This window comes from Mustela lutreola, chromosome 8 (genome assembly GCF_030435805.1).
Source record: "Mustela lutreola isolate mMusLut2 chromosome 8, mMusLut2.pri, whole genome shotgun sequence".
Lineage (NCBI taxonomy): Eukaryota > Metazoa > Chordata > Mammalia > Carnivora > Mustelidae > Mustela > Mustela lutreola.
The window spans coordinates 115,558,443-115,578,682 of NC_081297.1; the positions used below are offsets into that span (position 1 = coordinate 115,558,443).

General features: G+C 39.2%; 1 protein-coding gene across 2 annotated transcripts in view; it reads left to right on the forward strand.

Annotated features, from left to right (window-relative positions):
• Positions 1-20,240, forward strand: part of TMTC2 (transmembrane O-mannosyltransferase targeting cadherins 2) — a 437,325-nt gene that overhangs the window by 348,319 nt on the left and 68,766 nt on the right. For both annotated transcript variants that reach the window (XM_059186455.1, XM_059186453.1), the window contains one exon: positions 11,923-12,037. In XM_059186455.1, the coding sequence (XP_059042438.1) occupies positions 11,923-12,037 (115 nt within the window). The remainder of the gene's footprint in view (positions 1-11,922; positions 12,038-20,240) is intronic.

Consider the following 20,240-nt stretch of genomic DNA (forward strand, 5'->3'; position numbering starts at 1 on the left):
GACTCTTCAGCCTGTGATATGTTTCTGGTTTGCCTTGTGTGTGTGTGGTTTTTTTTTTTTTTTTAAGATTTTATTTATTATTATTATTATTTTTAAGATTTTATTTATTTATTTGACAGACAGAGATCACAAAAAGGCAGGGAGACAGGCAGAGAGAGAGGAGGAAGCAGGCTCCCTGCTGAGCAGAGAGCCCGATGTGGGGCTCGATCCCAGGACCCGAAGGCAGAGGCTTTAACCCACTGAGCCACCCAGGCGCCCCTGCCTTGTGTTTTTAAAGGATGCTCTTATCAAATGTAAGCCTGGTGGGTCCCCAATGGTGGCAGAGCCCCCGACGGCTGAGGTTTTGGCAGACTGGTGGTGGAGAAAGTCATGGAGCTCTCATAATCATGTACTTAGAGGCCTCAGGAAGGAAGGGCAGCCTGAGGTCTTCAAGAGAACATGAAGGGGGGAGAGGGAGAGGGAGAGAAGGAGCCCATGTAAGGAGGAGTGAAAGGAAGAATGAGGAGACAGGGCGCCAGACCTCACCCCACGTAGCGTGCTGTCATTTTCTCATTTATTCTTTCTGATAACACAGGCAGGCTATCCCTGTTTGCAAAGTGAACAGACTGTGGCTCAAAATCAAAGAATCATGAAAATAAACACAGTGGCCTTGCTTTGGAGAGTCCCACGCGGGCTGCAGTGCCCCACATGAAGATGGCCCATCAGTATTTTTACTATGAAAGAGTGACTAGAGAAGAATTTGCTGACCTTTAGTTTTTCTCATCTCTGCTCCCAGTTTTTGCATGGGACTAGAATCCACTTTGTTTTAAACTGTAACTACGTGATGCAGTTCAGTCCAGTCTTAGTTCATTTGGGCTGCTGTAACAACATAGCTTATATGAGTGGTTTAGGAACAAGAGAAGTTTATTTTTTACGGTTCCGGAGGCTCCAAGTCCCAGATCATACTGTGGGCAGATTCAGTGTCTGGTGAGGCCTACTTCCCCGTTAATGGTCTCACTGTGCCCTCACATGGTTGGCAGGGACAAGGTAGCTCTCTGGGGTCCTTTTGTCAGGACACTAATCCCATTCAGGACTCCTGATTTCAAAACTTGAACTAGGGTTGGGGGAGGGAGAGGAGGCACAAACATTCAGACTGTAGCAACAATTTACGTATATGCATTCTTCTGAATCTATCTTTGTTCAGGACACCAGAAGCCACAAAAGCAGGATGATAAGAACTAAGTTAAGCATTAGATTAGGGAGTAGAGGGTACAGGGGATTTTGGAATGAGGCTCTCCTCGCCTCTCTGTTGATTACTCCTTGAGCATGCTGTACCTTTTGCTAGCCTCTCTGTTCCTCAAATTCTTAATCTGGAGATGATTACAAATGCCTCAGGTTGTGAGGATTCATTTACAATTTTATAAAAGAACTAGCGTGTCATATATCCTCAATAACTTGTAACAATGGCCACCTATTTTTAAATATAATAGAACCCATAATAATATCTTGGAGAATGAACAAATCGTATAGAGAAATTTTTGCATAAGGTATATGAAAAAGAGGCAGAAATTAGGGGAAGAGGAGGCAAAAATCTAGATTCTAAGAAAAAGAGGAATCTGTCTCCATCAACATCCGGACAGAAAAGGAGTAACTGTTTGCAAGAAGGATGGATATTATAAGGAACAAGTAATTGGGAACAGAGCGGGGCGGGGGGCAGTGGGGAAGCAAGGAAGGCAGAGAGGGGAAAAAAAGAGAGAGACGGTTTTTCCCGTCTTAGATATTTGACTTAGCAATTGAGCGCACTTTGAGATTCTTGTTTATGTTCTGCCTTCCTCTTAATTGAAAACAATTGTTCTGAAGTTTGCTACCCTGTCATTAACTCTTCTGTGCCTTAGTGACATGTCTATAAATGAATACGTCAGAAGAGCCCGTTGAGATGGTGTGGGAGGGCAAGGAGAAGACGCGGAGGTCCTCCGAGGAAGAGGATGTGAGCATCTGGCCCTTGGGGTCACCTCCCCACATTCTCATTACCACCCCAAGTTCATCTCAGAGGCATACTCCCTTCCTTACTAACTTTCCCTGTGTTGGACCCCTCACGTCTGTCGTGTCTTTTTCCTTGCATTGCCCTTGTCTAAGAAATGACGCCACCCATCTCTGTATCTTTGAGTAGGTCCCAACCTCATTGGATTATGTCTTGCCCTTTGTTTAGATGGTGAATCTCTTTAGATTGTTTGAAGCCTAGCATGAACTTGTTTTCCTTTCTATGGTGCACTTGATCGCCATTAAATCTATGTATTACTTACGCCTCTAGTGGGGTATGCTGCTTCTCCCTCTCTGCCCCTCCCCCACTGCTTCTTTCCCTAATGTCTTCTCTTTACTTCCTCCCCAGCCCCGCCTCTTGTCCTCCTTGCCTCCCTCTACTTCCTGCTCTCCATCTGACAGTCTTCTGACCCCTCAGTGGTTTTTCTGGCATCTCATAACCCTTTTGGAAAGAGTCAGGGGAGAAATAAATGCAGTAAAGCATCCCTAGCCCTCCTGACCTCCTTTCTGCTTGAGCACAGAGCCCTGGCCTGCTGTTCCTCTAATCTCCTTTGCCGTAGACACCTTCCTTGCCACCTGTCCATTTCAGGGCAAATTTTTGGTCTCATGTTCACATAGGGACAGATCTGGGCCCTCCCAACCTCAAAGTGAGCAGTCTGGATTGCTCTCCTGGGCATCCTTTCCCTGTTCATCTGGCCCACCTGTTTTCTTGGCCAGTAACTACTGCACATTTATCACATTGGGTTTGTCTCAATAAACCAGAGCTGTTATTAAGTCAAGCTGCCAAGAGCACAAAAACACAAAGCAACAAAACTAATAGAAGGGAAGGGAAGAGAGAGATTGGTTTTATGTATTTTTTTAAGGATTTATTTATTGGAGAGAGAGAAAATGCGTGCGTGAGAGCCGGAGGAAGGGGCAAAGGGAGGAGAGAGACAGTCTCATGCAGAGCCTTGAACGAGGCTCAGTCTCATGAGCCTGAAATCATGACCTGAGCTGAAATCAAGAGTCAGATGTTTAGCTGTTGAACTGCCTGAGCCACCCAGGTGCCCTGAGAGTGACTGGTTTTAAAGAGTAAGAGCAGGGGTGCCTCGCTGGCTCAGTTGGTAAAGCATATAACTCTTGATCTCAAGGTCATTAAGTTCATGTCTCATGTTGGGCATAGAGATTACTTTTAAAAAGAAAAAGGTGTGCTTGGGTGGCACAGTTGGTTAAGCGGCTGTCTTCGGCTCAGGTTATGATCCCAGGGTACAGGGATCAAGCCTCCATATCCACTCCCTGCTCAGTGTGGAGCCTGCTTCTCTCTTTCTCATTGTCCCTCCCCTCCCTCGTGCTCTCTCTCGTGCACTCTATCTAAAAATAAATAAAATCTTTAAAAAAAAAAAAAAGAAAGAAAAAAGAATTAAGAACATACCTAAAAATGCAAGGGATTCTCAGAGAGACATTCAACAAGCATCCCTTCAGAGAAGCAAAAGAGATGATTCCCCTCCACATTTTAATTCTCCTGGGTCTAATTAGCATACATTAACAACCTCTGTTGAGCAGCATCTCCTTTGGACAGGTGGTTTAAATCCTGAGCATTGCATTATTCCCTACCCTGTCTCATCAGGGGTGTGTTATTCACCTTCCTTAATGGAAACACTCCTTAAAGGGCTTACTCTGTTCTACCTGATCCACCTGTCTCGTTACCCGTAGATACCACCAAAATCAGCCCAGGTATTTCCATCTTCCAGGCTCTTTCCTTGCTCCAACCATCTGAATCTTTGAAAAGTTTAGACAAGTGCTTCTGGCTATTCTTTTTTATGATCTGGCTGATGATTATATGACCGGAGCCACTGTGTAAAAATTCAAGTGGTACCCTTACTTGTCACCTTTACTCTATGTATACTCAATTTTAATTATAAGTTGTGCAAAACCAAACATTTACCTCCATCCAGATATGATGCATTAGCCTGTGAGACCTTGCATCTCCTCAAGTTTATATCAAGTTTTTAATCTCCTCAAAGTTTATATCTCAAGTTTATATATATATTTGTGCTTAAACTATCTCCATAATCATCTCTTTTCTCTGTTAAGTTGGAACTGATTCAAGGATAAGTGTTGCATTCATCCTCCCCCCTCCTCTCCTACAAGTATCGCTACATCTTATGTGTGTTAAGCACGGTATACATTTCTTGGGTTGGATACGATAATTCTGTAGTTTCTTCCTTTTCCCAGACCATTGAATTTATTCCACAGTACAATAGCATATAATAGATTCTAGCCAAATGGCATAGTTTAGATTGTTTTGGAATTAAGGTATCTTTGAAGGCATGATTGATGTCTGGATTATTTGTCATATTCCAAGGGACATTCCGAGATCTAAACCAGGGCTGCCATGTTGCTTATATTCCAGAGGCACTGTTCATAGAGACCTCACCATGAAAGGCAACCTTGAAAATTTTGCAATACCCAGCATGTGGCCATTAATTGCAGCCCTGCCTAAAATCACTCTAAGGTGAGAGGGTGTGAATAGGCAAGCAGCCGGTGACCTCTGCTTGCTGGTCTTGTTCTTGCAGATGAAGGAGGTAGCCACATGGGACCTAGGTAATTCAGTCCTGTTAGTGAATGTGTAGTGGCTAAATCCCCACAGTGTGCCAAGAAGTAAGAGAGTGAGCCACTGTGGTACCTGAGGGAAGGGCACTCCAGGGCAGGGAGTGGCAAATAAATACTCCATACCAGGAGTCTTTATTCCTCCAGCGTGTTAGACAACATGAGGCCAGTGTACATGGAATAAGTGACCAAGAGGGAGCGTTGAGGGAGACAAAGGAGATGAGGTCAGAGAATAGGACGAGAGATTGCGGGAGGAACACCCTGCTGACTCTATTGGGCTGTATAGTCCAGTATAAGGACAGTCACCTTCCCTAGGTCACGGGTAGAATGATGGGCACTGACTCCCATTTTAACAGGATCATTCTGACTGCTATTTTGGGAATACCCTGTAGGTCAAGGGCAGAAGTATGGAGACCCGTTAGGAGGTTATTGCTGCAGTCCAGAGTGACATGATGGCTCAGGACAAGGTGGTAGTGGTTAAGAGTCCGTTGATTCTGGATCTGCTTAGATGGTCTGATGTCTTCTGCCAAGGGGAACTATTTTAATGCAGATGTTAAGTTCTAGCTGTTATTTGATAAATAAGATTTTCATTTGTCTTTGAACATTTTTTAAAGCTACCTATGAATGATTTTTTTTCCCCAGAGAGAATTGTATCATCATGACATCTATTACAGTTTGTTTTAGCTCCTTAATTTACTTGCATTGATCACAAGAGTGGATTTTTCATATATTTTAGTAAGAAACGCCAATCCCAACTAATCCAGGGAGTTTATGTGCAAAACTTTTACAAAGCAGTATTTGAGCCTAGGCTTAAGGCCAGCTTACATTGTTATGGATTTCTACCTTTCTGGCAGTTTTTTAAAGCCAGGAATTAATGAAGGATTGATCTTCACCAGCTTGTCATATTGAAATGTTGGTAAAAATCCACCAAGTAGTTTAAATGGTTCAGTTAGAGAAATGTCCAGAGAAGAAATGGTATAACTGTAATACAGAAGCACTTGAGTCTAGCACTATCAACTCATTTTTCTCTCTTCCTTTTTTAGCCTATGGGGAGACTTAACACTCTTTGAATCAGGACCTCTAGAAATGCTTTCTTTTTAAAATTCCTTTTCTGTATTTCTCTACTCAGATTACTTTTTTTTTCTTTGTAATTTCTAGTCTTGTTTTTGCCTTTGTTCTCCTTTTGAATGAAGACAATTAAATAAGATGATGATAATTAACTTGGGTAAGACAAATTATAAATCAAATAAATAGTGATAAAGTGTGATAGCACAAGATATACATGAGAACAAAATGTATTTTACTTAAGATTTCCGTGTTTCTTTATTTGAAATTCTGCTCAATTATTGAACACCAAGAATGTGTTTGTTTACTGTATGTGAGAGAGAAGTGATTTCTCACAACTGTTCTACATATGAAAGATAAAATTCTTAGATATCCTTATGTTAAGAATTTGTGAGAGTAAACTTGTATTTATTGCATGTATCTTACTCATACAGATGTATCTTTCTATCTGCACACATATGTGTAACCTGGTCATTGTTCTTTGTAATGTAGGGAAGGACATGCCATATGTTGTTTATTAACCAGAAGAGCTTAATCTAAAGGGTGGCTAATCCCACCCATTGCAGGAATGCAAACTGATGTAGTCCTATTGTACCAGAGTATGGTACAAAACAATTATTTTGTTCCCATCAGTCACTGGTTCTCAAACTATGGACAGTGGAGTAGCAGCATCAGTAGGAAGTTGTTAAAAATGCAAATCATGTTCATTCCTCATTTGTCAAATGAATTTGTCAGAGGAATGAATATACACTGGGGGAAAAAATACCAGTCTCTTCAACAAACAATGTTGGGAAGACTGGACAGCAACATGCAAAAGGCTGAAACTGGACCACTGTCTTTCACCATACACAAAAGTAAACTCAAAATGGATAAAGATCTAAATGTGAAACCTGCAACCATAAAAATTCTAGAAAAGAACATATGAAGTAATTTCTGACGTTGGCCATAGCAACATTTTTCTAGGTATGTCTCCTGAGGCAAGGGAAATAAAAGCAAAAATAAACTATTGGGACTGCATCAAAATAAAAAGTTTCTGCACAGCAAAGGAAACAATCTAGAATACTAAAAGGCAACCTACTGAATGGGAGAAGATATTTGCAAATGACATATCTGATGAAGGGTTAGTATCCAAATGATAGAAAGAGCTGATACAGCTCAAGAGCCAAAACCCAAAAAATCCAATTAAAAAATGGGTGAAAGACATAAACAGACATTTCTCCAGAGAAGACATCCAGATGGCCAACAGGCACATGAAAAGATGATCAACATCACTTATCATCAGGGAAATGCAAATCAAAACTACAATGAGCTATCACCTCACACCTGTCAGAGTAGCTAAAATCAGCAACCCAAGAAACAACATGTGTTGGCGAGAATGTGGAGAAAATGGAGCCCTCATGCCCTGTTGGTGGGAATGCAAACTGATGCAGTCCTGTTGTAAACAGCATGGAGGTTCCTCAGAAAGTTAAAAATAGAACTACCCTATGATACAGTAATCACACTAGTTGGTATTTCCCCAAAGAATATGAGAACACTAATTCAAAAGGATAGATATGCTCCTGTGTTTATTGCAACATTATTTATAATAGCCAAACTGTGGAAGCAGCCCCAGTGTCCATTGATAGATGAATAGATAAAGAAGAGGTCACATATTTTATACACATACACACACACACACACACATGTGTGTATTATTTATATTTATATATTTTACATATATAATATTATTCTGCCATAAAAATCAAATCTTGCCATTTGCAACAAGAAGGTTAGAGCTAGAGAGAATAATTCTAAGCAAAATAAGTCAGAGAAGGAAAAATGTCATATGATTTCATTCACATGTAGAATTTAAGAAACAAAACAAACAAGCGAAGGAAAAAGACAAACCAAGAAATAGACTCTTAACTACAGAGAACAAAGTGATGGTTACCAGAAAGGGATGGTTGGTGGGGGGCGGGGGGGCAGCGCGGGTGATAGGGTTGAAGAGTACACTTATCTTGAAGAAAAAAAAAAAAAAAATCATGGGCTCTACCCCAAACCCACTGAATTTGAAACTCTGGGGTTGGGGCCTAGCTCTGTTCTGTCGGACTTTCCAGATGATTCTGTTGTGCAGTAAGGCTATGAGCCACTGAAAAATGTAACCTTTCACACCTTCCAGAATCCGCCACTGTAGATGGGCTCCTTGAAGTGCCCGCTTTCCCTTCCACTCCCCATACTTCCCTGGCTCCTCCTTGTAATTCCCTTCACCATCAAAGGCCAAGTAGCTGCTCCAACCCACTGAGCCTCAGCATGTGGCTCCGACTTGGTGGGCTTTCCATAGATGTGTACGTTCTTCAGTAAAGAGCCCCTGAGTCTCTCTTGTTACTATTGATCACATTCAGCCAACAGTCATTCAAAGACACTGTATAAAATGATTCACTATCCAGTAGTGATAAAGATGAGAGGAGTGTGGCACCTGGGTGGCTCAGTGGGTTAAAGCCTCTGCCTTTGGCTTGGATCATGATCTCAGGGTCCTGGGATTGAGCCCCGCATCGGGCTCTCTGCTCAACAGGGAGCCTGCTTCCCCCCACCCCCTCTCCGCCAGCCTCTCTGCCTACTAAAATCTTAAAAAAAAAAAAAAAAAAAAAAGGATTGACACCCACATCCTCTCTCGGAATGTGGGTGTCGGAAGGCCATACTGAGGCAATTCTGCTTTATACCCCCTTTATTCCTGTCTCATGAATAATACCATTCCCTTTTATTCTTTTAAGAGCTCTGGTTTAGATGGTACATTATATTGCAGTGAACTAATCATAAGCAATCCTAATACTGTTGGGAAGCGGTCAAAGAAAGATTCACCAGGAAGGAAATGTTTTAGGGCTTAAAAACAAAAGATGCCCAGTCACAATAGGCAGGCAAGACGGACTGGTGATTGGGATGGGACAAGAGAAGCCTTCGAGCCTGAGAGTTGAGGATGAATAAGGATGTGAAACAGCAAGTTACATTAAGGGAGGCAATGTCTGGTGGGAACTGTAATAGATGGGGCTGGGAGAAGAGTGACTTCAGGCAAAGTCTTCCAGAAGAAGTAAGAGCAGATTTTGTTTCTCATTATTCCCCCAATAATATATCATGAGTGGCTCTTTGGATCATTATTAAGAAGAAACCTAGTGTGTCTTTGTTTCCCTATTTATGTTGGTTCTCTGTATTTGAAATGCTTATCGCTCCGTTTTCCATCAATTCTGGGCTATATTTCAAACAAACAATCATTATATAACATACCAGGATAATAATTCACTTTCAACTTTGGTTCACATTTTCAAGTTTAGTGAAGGAAAAAAAAAAAGACACCAAAAGGTCCATGCTGCATAATATTTTATGTCTTTATCATAGCAGAACACTAATGCTGGAATATTGAGATCTATGACCTGCCGAGAACAGAATGGGGGGAATTATGCAAATACCTAACTAATATGTTGTGATATTGTTTTTCTGAATGTTAATATGATGAATGAATTCTGTTAAAAATGATCATATGGGGATTTTTTCTGTTACTGTTTTGTAAAAATTACGTGTTTCATGTGGTTTAGGGACCTTGCAAACTGTCTATAAATTGCATTTTGGACAACAAAGCTGACAAAGCTTAAGAAAGTTTTGGAAATTATGATAAAATTATATATTCAATTTTATACAACTGGTTAATGTTATTATCCATTGTTGAAGTTGTTGTACATTAACGATGGGTTTGGCATCCATGAGGCTTGAAAGGCTTTGCCCTTGGGACATTGCACATAAACTGACCTTTTAGGCCATTGAGCCCCATTATCTTCAACACAGAAGCTTCTTGTCATGGTCCTCTGTTTCTGTGTGGACAGTACAGATACCGTGTCCCTGTTTTCTCTTTCTTTTTTACCAGAGCTAGTGTGTCTTCTTTACCCTGTATACTCTGGAGTAATGAGTATTATTCATTATTCTCTATTCAGTTAATTGTTGCATTTTCCTACTATTAATACAGAACACATTTCAGAGTTAATAGCTGTCTGGAAAGGAAAAGTAACTGTCAATAAATCCTACATTATCTTTTGTTTAAATATCACATAATTAATTAACATACTTATTAATGCTTTTTTACTTAGGTAGACATTATTCTTTGAAGGTAGGTAGCAATTAATATTATGTTTTAATTTTTAGAACCTGTAATCAGAGTAATTAACTGAAGAATAGGTTTAGTCTGGTATCCTTTACTAAGATTTATATGATGCGATATTACTTTGCATTGTGCCATAGAGTGTTTAATTCTTGTTTCACTGTCTTTAAACAGCATTACTTTCAGCGGAATCTCGCATCAATATATTTATAGCTAATGTACACACAAGTTTCATAAGTAATGTGTTTTTCTGTTTATAAATGAAACCACAGTTGGCCCTTGAGCAGCATGAGGGCTAGGAGCACGATCCCCACAGTTAAAAATCTGTGTATAATTTTGACACCCCCCAAATATAACTACTAATAGCCTCCTGTTGACTAGAAACCTTCCTGATAACATAGACTGTTAACACATATCTTATCGATGTGTTAACGTGCTGTATTCTTAGAATAAAGTAAGCTACAGAAAAAAATGTTGAGAAAATCATTAAGAAAGGGAAAATACATTTATAGTACTGTACTCTATTTATGGGGGGGACCCCTACATATAAATGGGTCCATACAGTTCAAATCTGTGTTGTTCCAGGGTCAACTGTATTTACAAATCAGTGTTCTTAATAATTTTCTGACCTAACAATTATGTTTGAGACCTGAGAAAGGCACAGAATGTTAGGGGATAGACTAAGAAAGTGATGTACGATTTTTTGTAGAAATAGCTAAGATGTCTCTAAGTCCTGGTCTTAAAAGTCGGCTTATGGTTACTCACCATTTCTTTGCAATTGACGTTTATATATGACCAGAGTCTGTGGCTTATTATAAATTCTTAAAACAGAAAATGGCCTCTTGTGTTTTAAGGACTAGTCCTTTGGTTTGGAAGACAATTTGTAATATGAATTAGATAAGCAGTAAATAATGGGCTCCTTCAAACCACCACCATCAGGGAGGATTCGCCATTTACCATTTCTAAATTTGTTTTTCCCTGTGCAGCTCAGGACTTGCAAATCATTTTTATAACTTTTTCTCATATTGTTAAAATCTTGAACTTTAAGCAAACAGGAAACCCAAAGCAAAAAGAAATAATCATTAGCCCACAACTCAGCAAGCCCAAAAGTTACGTGAATGATTTCAGCATCTCTCTTTTATGCACTGATTTAGTTTTCATTTGAATTTCCTTTTCAGATAGGACTTAACATCATTACTTTTGCTGTTACTAAATCCCCTCCTATAAAATAAAGAGAAAAACAGCCTGTTCTCTCTTTTTTTTTTTTAATATTTTAGTTATTTATTTGATAGAGAGAGATTACAAATAGGCAGAGAGGTAGGCAGACAGAGAGAGGGAAGCAGGCTCCCTGCTGAGCAGAGAACCCAATATGGGGGCTCGATCCCAGGACCCCGAGATCATGACCTGAGGTGAAGGCAGAGCCTTAACCCACGGAGCCACCCTGGCACCCCAAAACTTGGACCAAATTCTTTTTTTTTTTTTTTTTTTTTTTGTCGTTATGGGTTTTGGGGATAACACTACATACCAGTTCTGGAGGTATAGTTTCAAAGAGTAGTATGGCTCTGTGTGGAATAATTCTAACCTTGCAAAACTGACCTTCAAGTTATCTCAAAAATGTGAACGTGTTAATATTTGCTCCATGTTTACTAGTCAGTCTAATTAAGAGTAAGTAAATGCTCCGTGGACCTTTATATGTTCTTCCAATAATTTTAGTGCTGCTTAAGTATAACAAGTTTATACATCTCAATATAGACAGCCTTGTCTATACATATGGATCAGAGACATATGGTCATTATTAAATGACCAATAATACAAATCAATTCAACTCTTAATTGTAATATATCTTTAGTTCAATAGTTTATACAGGATTTGTTTTGTAAGGGGAAAAAAAATAACAACAAAAACAACTTTGTGAATATACCAGACAGATGCATTGGGATGTCCTGCAAAGAAGGTAATGGCATAGAAAAGAGGACCAAGTAGCGAGATGTAGATGAGGAGCACACATAAATCTTAGCTTCGGATCATGTTTACCACTCTATTTTTCTCTGTAGTGACTTTATTTGTTTCTCAGGATTAGAGCAGTAGTTTCCCAGTTGAAGCTCACTTGGTTTTATACTTTGCAGGTCAGTTTCTTCTGGAAGAAGCCCGCCTCATAGAAGCAGCTGAGATGGCGAAGAAAGCCGCTGAATTGGACAGCACAGAGTTTGATGTGGTCTTCAGTGCTGCGCACATGCTCAGGTGAGTTTTGCCCCTGTGCCTTAGAAGACAACACTGCAGCTTTGGGAAAGGAATTAGGTAGACTAAGTCCCTTGTCATACTCCCTTATTCCACATTCTTTTTTTTTTTTTTTAAGATTTTATTTATTTATTTGAGAGAGAGACAGTGAAAGAGAGCATGAAAGAGGAGAAGCAGACTCCCTGTGGAGCTGGGATCCCGATGTGGGACTTGATCCTGGTACTCCAGGATCATGACCTGAGCCGAAGGCAGTTGCTTAACCAACTGAGCCACCCAGGTGCCCCTTATTCCACATTCTTGAAGTGAGTTATGCTGTTTTACCACGCTAATGTCGGTCAGGAGTATTTTATTAGTTACAGTTCATGTGCACACTATGTAGAGGATGTAAGCCTTCAGGACTCTGAAAATTACCGAGAATCATTTTCCTTTCCTTTCAAAAATCACTATAAAATTCAAAAAAAAATCAAAAAATTAAAATTAATAACTGTTTAAAGGTCTGAAACAAACATTATGTTGATTGGTCAATTGCATCTCAGTATTTGTGTTTTATATTAATTATATTGAATATGGCATGTGAATGCACTTTATTATGTTTGGTGGTAGAGAGAACTGTCAAGTACAAATATACCTAAGGGCTAGCAAAGTCTCAAAATGGTGCTGTATTTAACATTGTTGCTATGTATGGAAACAATGTATCTTTGTAGACCTGTTAGTGCTTCCATTTTCAGAAGGATAGTCTGAAGCCTGATTATTATAATAGCAAAACAATTAAGTTAGATCAACAATTTTTGTTGTGACTATAAAAAGAAAGTTACTGCATCCATGAGTGGTGTTTTAGATTAAAGGAGATGGTTTTAAGAAACTCAAATGATTTATACAGTTTTTCTAAAAGGACTGTTTGTTCTGTTAGCAATATGTATACCCCTTCTCCCATTCTCTTACGTGAATTTCACTTGATTAAATCTTCACCTAAATGCTTCATAAACTGACATCCACACTATGGGCTCTGTGTTTGGCTCTAGGAATAGGTTTGTAATTATGTAGATTATTCTTACAAGGGAAGAAAAATACCAGAGGAATGGCTTCACAGTTCAATAGCTTTAACACTACTTTTCAAGAAAAGTAGTTTTGTTTACTTTTTGAGATGCTTTTAGATTTTTATGCAGTTGTAAGAAATAATACGGAGAGATCCCCTGTACCATTTATTCACTTTCCCCAATGGTGATCTATGTAGAAAGACAGTGCGGTATCAAAAGCAGGATATTGATAGTGATACAATCCATTGGTCTTATTGTGTTTCCCCAGTTCTACTCATACCTGTGTGTGTGTGTGTGTGTGTGTGTGTGTGTATTGAGTTCTGTGCTTTTTCAGCACACCTATGTAGGTTTGTGTATCCATCACCCTAGTCAGAGTATAGATGATTTCCAATACCACAAGCATCCTTTGTGTTGTCCTTTTAGAACCACATGGCTTCCTACCTAGCTTTTTTTTTTTTTTTTTTTAAGATTTATTTATTTATTTGACAGAGAGAGATTACAAGTAGGCAGAGAGGCAGGCAGAGAGAGAGGAGGAGGAAGCAGGCTCCCTGCTGAGCAGAGAGCCCGATGCGGGACTCGATCCCAGGACCCTGAGATCATGACCTGAGCCGAAGGCAGTGGCTTAACCCACTGAGCCACCCAGGCGCCCCTTACCTAGCTTTTTATAATTTTTTTTTTTTTAAGATTTTATTTATTTGTTAGAGACACAGAGAGAGAACAAGCAATGGGAGCAGCAGGGAGATGGAGAAGCAGACTTCCAACAGAACAGGGAGCCCAATGTGGGGCTTGATCCCAGGAGCCTGGGATCTTGACCTGAGCCAAAGGCAGATGCTTACCCAAGTGAGCCACCAGGCGTCCCAGCTTTTTATAAGTTTTAAATAAGGAATTCAAAGCCTGTTTGAGAAGGAAGTATACTGTGAGGTTTTAGTTGAATGTGCTCACTCCACATTTAAACTTTTGCATTCCTAAAACTGATATCTATAAAGAGAAACCAGCATTCAATCAACTGATGGTATATTTATAAAATGAACTATAGGCAGGGGTGCCTGGGTGGCTTAGTCATTAAGTATCTGCCTTCAGTTCAGGTCTTGATCTCAGGGTCCTGAGATTGAGCCCTGCATCAGGCTCCCTGCTCACTGGGAGAAATAAATAAAATCTTTAAAAAAGTAAACTATAGCCAATCTCATGGACCTTCAATGCAAAGATAATTTTTAAAAAGACACCTTCATTTGCATGACAGGTGTAGGTGCTGTTATACGGAGAGGGCTGTCTCTTCTTCAGGAATAAAACACTGTGCTTTTAGTCACAGTAAACCATTTACAAGGAAGGATATGCACAAGTTTCTACAGGCTAATGCATCTTAATCTTAATAGATACTTTCCTCAACAAGGTATTTTGCTACATACTAAATCAGTATCTGAACTTCAAGGTCTACCAATGAAAACCCATTATGAGAAAGATACAAATAAGGTCCTTGTTGAATATATCACTTCCAACTTTTTCTTAGTTACCATAGTGCTAGAAACCAGCGGAAAATTTTTGTTATACATTGGCAGTGTGGAAATCTTCAGGGTTTATTTTTCAGAACCTTCTTTCTAGCTTTCTGCAGTCTGCATTCCTCATTAATGTGCAGTCAGTCAGCGCTTTCCTAATACTGATTGCCATTATGACCGCAGCAGCCTGACTATATCCTATTCCACTTGGTGGCAGCCCCCATGAACGTTTTCACTTAGTTTTTCTGTTTCTTGACTTTATTAAATTCAGGTATTTCTTGAGCACTTACTGTGCAAGTGCTCAACCTCTTCCCTTATTCACCAAGAGCATTGAGGACTTTGCTGAAAGGAGTAAGAAAGTTTACTTGCTTTGCTTTGAAAGCAACCTCATCAAAATCCTTAGCTGGCAAGATCTTGCTTATTTATTATTACATATAATTTCCTCTGGGGATACCAAACTATTATAAATTGACTTTGATAGTCTTCCCTCAGAACTCTCTTCTTTTGCAAGATACTTAGGATATAAAATTGACAGGGCTTGATGAGGTAAAGAGTATGAGGGAAAGAATAGATGTCTCCCTGGTTGTGTCTAGGTTAGCTGGATTAATGGCTACCCTTATATCCAAAATCAGCAATTTAGGAAATGTCATAGTTCAAGAAATGGTTTGAACATATACATTTGACTTCCCCTTTCCTTAGCTAATTCCCAAAGAAATGACCCAAAGAATCTATCAATGAGGAAAAACTACTCATCACCAAAAAAAAAAAAAAAAAAAAAGTCATACCACCTAAATGAGACCAAACTGGAAGAGGCAAGTTCCTGGGGCTAGCCACAAAGGGACAAATTTTTATCTTACTGTGAACTTCAAGAGGCTTAAAATTTGAGAAATTTCTAACAGATCCATTTCAACTCTCAGTTGTGGATAATGATCTTTCTCTATAGAATCAGCACATAGAAAGTTTGGAAATACTGGATTTCAAATTGGCAGTTCAGGTAAGAATGACAAATCAGGTGTATCCAAGTAAGGAGCCCTCGTTTGGGCAGTGAGATTTAGTTAAAACCTAAGAGCCACTTAGAACATCCCTAATTCCTGTTATCAAGGTGATTCACAAGAACACTATGTGGTGTGGAAGTATCAGCACTGTTCACCAAATATGTCCGCTCTCCACCTACAACACATGTAATAGGATTGTACTTTTCTGCCTTCCTCCAAGTTGAAGAACTTCATGGTTCTTAGTTGAATTGTGGAATATGCATGAACATGACGTATGTCACTTCTTTTTTTAAATTTTTTTTTTACTTTTTCTATTTTTAAAGATTTTATTTATTTATTTGACCAACAGAGATCACAAGTAGGCAGAGAGGCAGGCAGAGAGAGAGGAGGAAGCAGACTCCCCACTGAGCAGAGAGCCCGATACGGGGCTCAATCCCCGGGCCCTGGGATCATGACCTGAGCCAAAGGCAGAGGCTTTCACCCACTGAGCCACCCAGGTACCCCACGTATGTCACTTAACCAAAGCTGTAAGAATCAGTACTTGTCCCCTTTTCTGACTTGAAAATTGTGAAAATAGATCCCGAGGTTACCAAATGGGGACAAACCTTCCTACTCACCCACCCTGAGTAAGGAAGCGAGAAATATTGTCCTGATTCACTGAGGTTTAGGATATGTTTCTTTTTTTTTTTTTCTTTTTTTAATTTTTTATAAACCTATATTTTTATCCCCAGGGGTACAGGTCTGTGAATCACCAGGTTTACACACTTCACAGCACTCACCATAGCACATACCCTCCCCAATGTCCATAATCCCACCCCCTTCTCCCAAACCCCCTCCCCCCAGCAACCCTCAGTTTGTTTTGTGAGATTAAGAGTCACTTATGGTTTGTCTCCCTCCCAATCCCATCTTGTTTCATTTATTCTTCTCCTACCCACTTAAGCCCCCATGTTGCATCACCACTTCCTCATATCAGGGAGATCATATGATAGTTGTCTTTCTCTGCTTGACTTATTTCGCTAAGCATGATACGCTCTAGTTTCATCCATGTTGTCGCAAATGGCAAGATTTCATTTCTTTTGATGGCTGCATAGTATTCCATTGTGTATATATACCACATCTTCTTGATCCATTCATCTGTTGATGGGCATCTAGGTTCTTTCCATAGTTTGGCTATTGTGGACATTGCTGCTATAAACATTCGGGTGCACGTGCCCCTTTGGATCACTACGTTTGTATCTTTAGGGTAAATGCCCAATAGTGCAATTGCTGGGTCATAGGGCAGTTCTATTTTCAACATTTTGAGAAACCTCCATGCTGTTTTCCAGAGTGGCTGCACCAGCTTGCATTCCCACCAACAGTGTAGGAGGGTAGGATATGTTTCTGCTACAACAATGTAACCTACCCTAGCTCTGACACAGAATACATCTGGGAAAATGAAATAGGTACTTTGGAAGAGGAACAATATGACATTAGAAAAGATTCCTAAGAGATTAACAGGATTTCTGAGTTTATAATTACAGTGGAGTCAGGGCACAATTGAGAGACTGAGAATTTAAATAGAAGTTATAGATCTCTTCTCAGAATTCAATGTAAAGTACTAAAGGTATCAAAATGATGACTGAAAGGATAAATGATTAGAGGATAAAATGAGAATATTTTATACACACTAACAATTACATATTTTTAGTATAATTATATATAGTATACAAGTATGTATATATACATGTAAGTATATATGTGGTGGGTATATAGTATGTATATGTAGTTTTATTTGTATATCTGTAAATAAGTATATATAATTATATGCTGTATATGTGTATGTAGTTATATTTAGCATTTATACTATATATATATAGTTTCACTTGGTCTTGTATAAATAAATGTTAGTATAAATAGGAAATTTCTGATGGCAATCATGGAACACATAAGCAGCTGTCAACAAATAGTGGAAATTTCGAAGCTAGATTGAAGGCCTTCAGTGATTGTATTGAAAGCAAAACTGCTGAAAATGCATCTGCTCCTAAACTTGTCTCATGAATGGGTCACACTGTTTAGTTGTAAACTAAAGAATATGCTTTTGCCAGTTAAAGCAGGAACAGGATTTATGAAAGAGTGTTCTGCAGCCACACTTTCAGTCTTGGGCTTGAAAACACTCTTTATGGTCAGAAATAAAACCCGACCATCTATCTGGCTCTCCCTGGGAGTTAGCAGCTTCTAAAGGCCCGAGCTCCACCACCGTCACCCACAAGGAACCAAGCAGAGTCACATTCTTTGGATGATTCTCTTGGACCCTGCTGCCTCCCTCTTAGGCTTACTTCTGGCTTCCATTCCCTTGAGGTTGCATCTGATTGGTCGAATGTGAGTCATGTGCTGGAATCTCAGCTACTATAAAGTTTGGAAGAAGAGAGAATTTCTGGCTTGTGTCTTTCTTGGGAAGGTGGGATCCACATTGCAGCTAACTACTAAATATATTTTTAGAGAGGGTGATCACAGATGTTGAGTGGCCTCCCATGATGAACATTAAACTATATGTGATGACATTGTTAGTACTTCAAATAAAATGGGAAAAGTACTGGATGCTTCCGGATGAGAGTATTATAAAAAAGAACATCAGTTATCATCAAAGGAAAATATCAAAGGAATTCAAAATGCTAGAACTCAATTGACTTATAGCTATAGAGTTTTAAGAAGAAAGTATTGAATCAATTATTCTGTTAGAAGCATTTTGTACAGATGAATTTATTCAGTGGTCTCCTAGAACTAGAAGCTAGAAAGAGCAGAAAGATCCTTGATACCAGTAGGAATTTCAGAGTCACTAAAAACAAACCTTACCTGATTCATGGCATTCATGGGCTTTGGCAGAAAAAAAAAAAAAATGTTTTAATCCATTTACAGACTAAGGGAAGAACAAAGTCACATTTATTTAAGTATCTATCTGTCTGGTACTATTATTTTGCATTTCATATCTGTCATTCTCTTTATTATATCTGCATATATGTGACATGGACAATAGTATTCCCATTTTATATATGAAGATACTGAGTTTTAAAGAGAGTCCATATCTCCCACCATTGGTAAAGCTGACATTTGAGTTTAGTGTATTCTGGCCAAGTATAATACTGTTTTCACTGTGTCACATTGGCTCCCTCGTGTCTTCCTAACTGGGTGACTACCCAGAGGCTGTGATTCTCGAATGTTTTGTTGGAGAAAGGATTTATAGAGCGATAGGTTATCAAATGTGTAAAGCCTAAATAGTAAGATCCTTCCAATATTATTAAATTACCTCTTTATGATAAATTTTAGAAAATAGATGTACATTCATAGGAGGGAGAATGTGACATTTGTGCTCTCAAGGGGATATTAAGTTTTTAGAATGGTACAGTGTCTGACAAAGGACACACTTATAGCTGAGCTAAGCGTGAACTTATATGGTTTTTCCAGGGCTAAGAACCCAGGTTGTCATTGCTCCCTAAGGTAGTAAAGAAAGCAAAACTGTACTTCACCAACTGGTTCCCGTTGCTGCCCTGACTTCTAGAGAGCAGAATGAACATATGAAAAAAAAAATTGTTATCTTTAAGTTTCTGTGCTTGACACATCTTACATAATTAAATATATTAAAATCAAGAATTTAAATATACTAATTTCTTTATAAATTCCATTGGAAGTGACTTAAAATGTAAATTCTTAAGGGAAAAAGGAACCGAATCAGATTATTTCTCAAGGTAGATTGGGAGTGTACACACATGTGTACACAAACACACACACACACACACGCACGCACCCAAGTTGGATATATATATTTTTCCCCCTAAGCTCTCTAGGCCTTTCTTTTTTAATACTTCCAAAATTACCTAAAACCCCTCAAAAAGTCATTGGTTTTTTTAAATTATAAATTGTCTATTAGTTTCAAATTTGGCCCAAAGGAGGCTTATTTCAACTAGGTTTTAATGGGTTGTAAGGTCTTTAAAGCAAAGGGCAGTGATAGATGAGGTTAAAGGTGAGTGTCTTCCAACCCAGTGCCTCTCCAACGGTAATGTGTATGTGGATCACCTGGGGATCTTGTTAAAACGCATCTTCTGATTTAGTATGTTTGGGTGATGCCTAAGGTTTTACACTTCTGACAAGTCCCAAGTGATACTTAGAGTGTGTGTTCTTGATTACCCCCGCAAGCAAGTTCTATCTTGCCTCTCTTATTTCCACCCCCCCCCCCCGCCGCCGAACTCTTTCTCCCACCCAAGCATTACCAGCTGAACATAAAGAGTTATTTACTGTATATGAACACTATAATAATTGGCATTGCCAATAAATATTTCCTCCCTTTCAATTTTCCCAGTACATTTCATTCTGTACTCTGTTTAGACATTGGCTTAACCTGTCCTTAGCAGCCCTGAAAGATTCGAGGCCATGAAAGAATGAGCTCACACTCTCATGGGGCACCTAGAAGTTTCTAACTCAGAGGAATCCTTTGTGAAATTACACCATCAGCCTAGTGTTTTCCTCTGTTACTTCTACATTTCTGCTTTACCTCACCAACTTTTATGTTTAGAACTGAGATGGATACCAACAGATCATGAAGCTACTTTTGATGTATTGAGAGAGAGGTTTTCACTTAAGATGGCTTTGTGGTCATAAACAATATCTTCTAGGACTTTCATTGTAAGGATCTTTTCTACTTCATTGT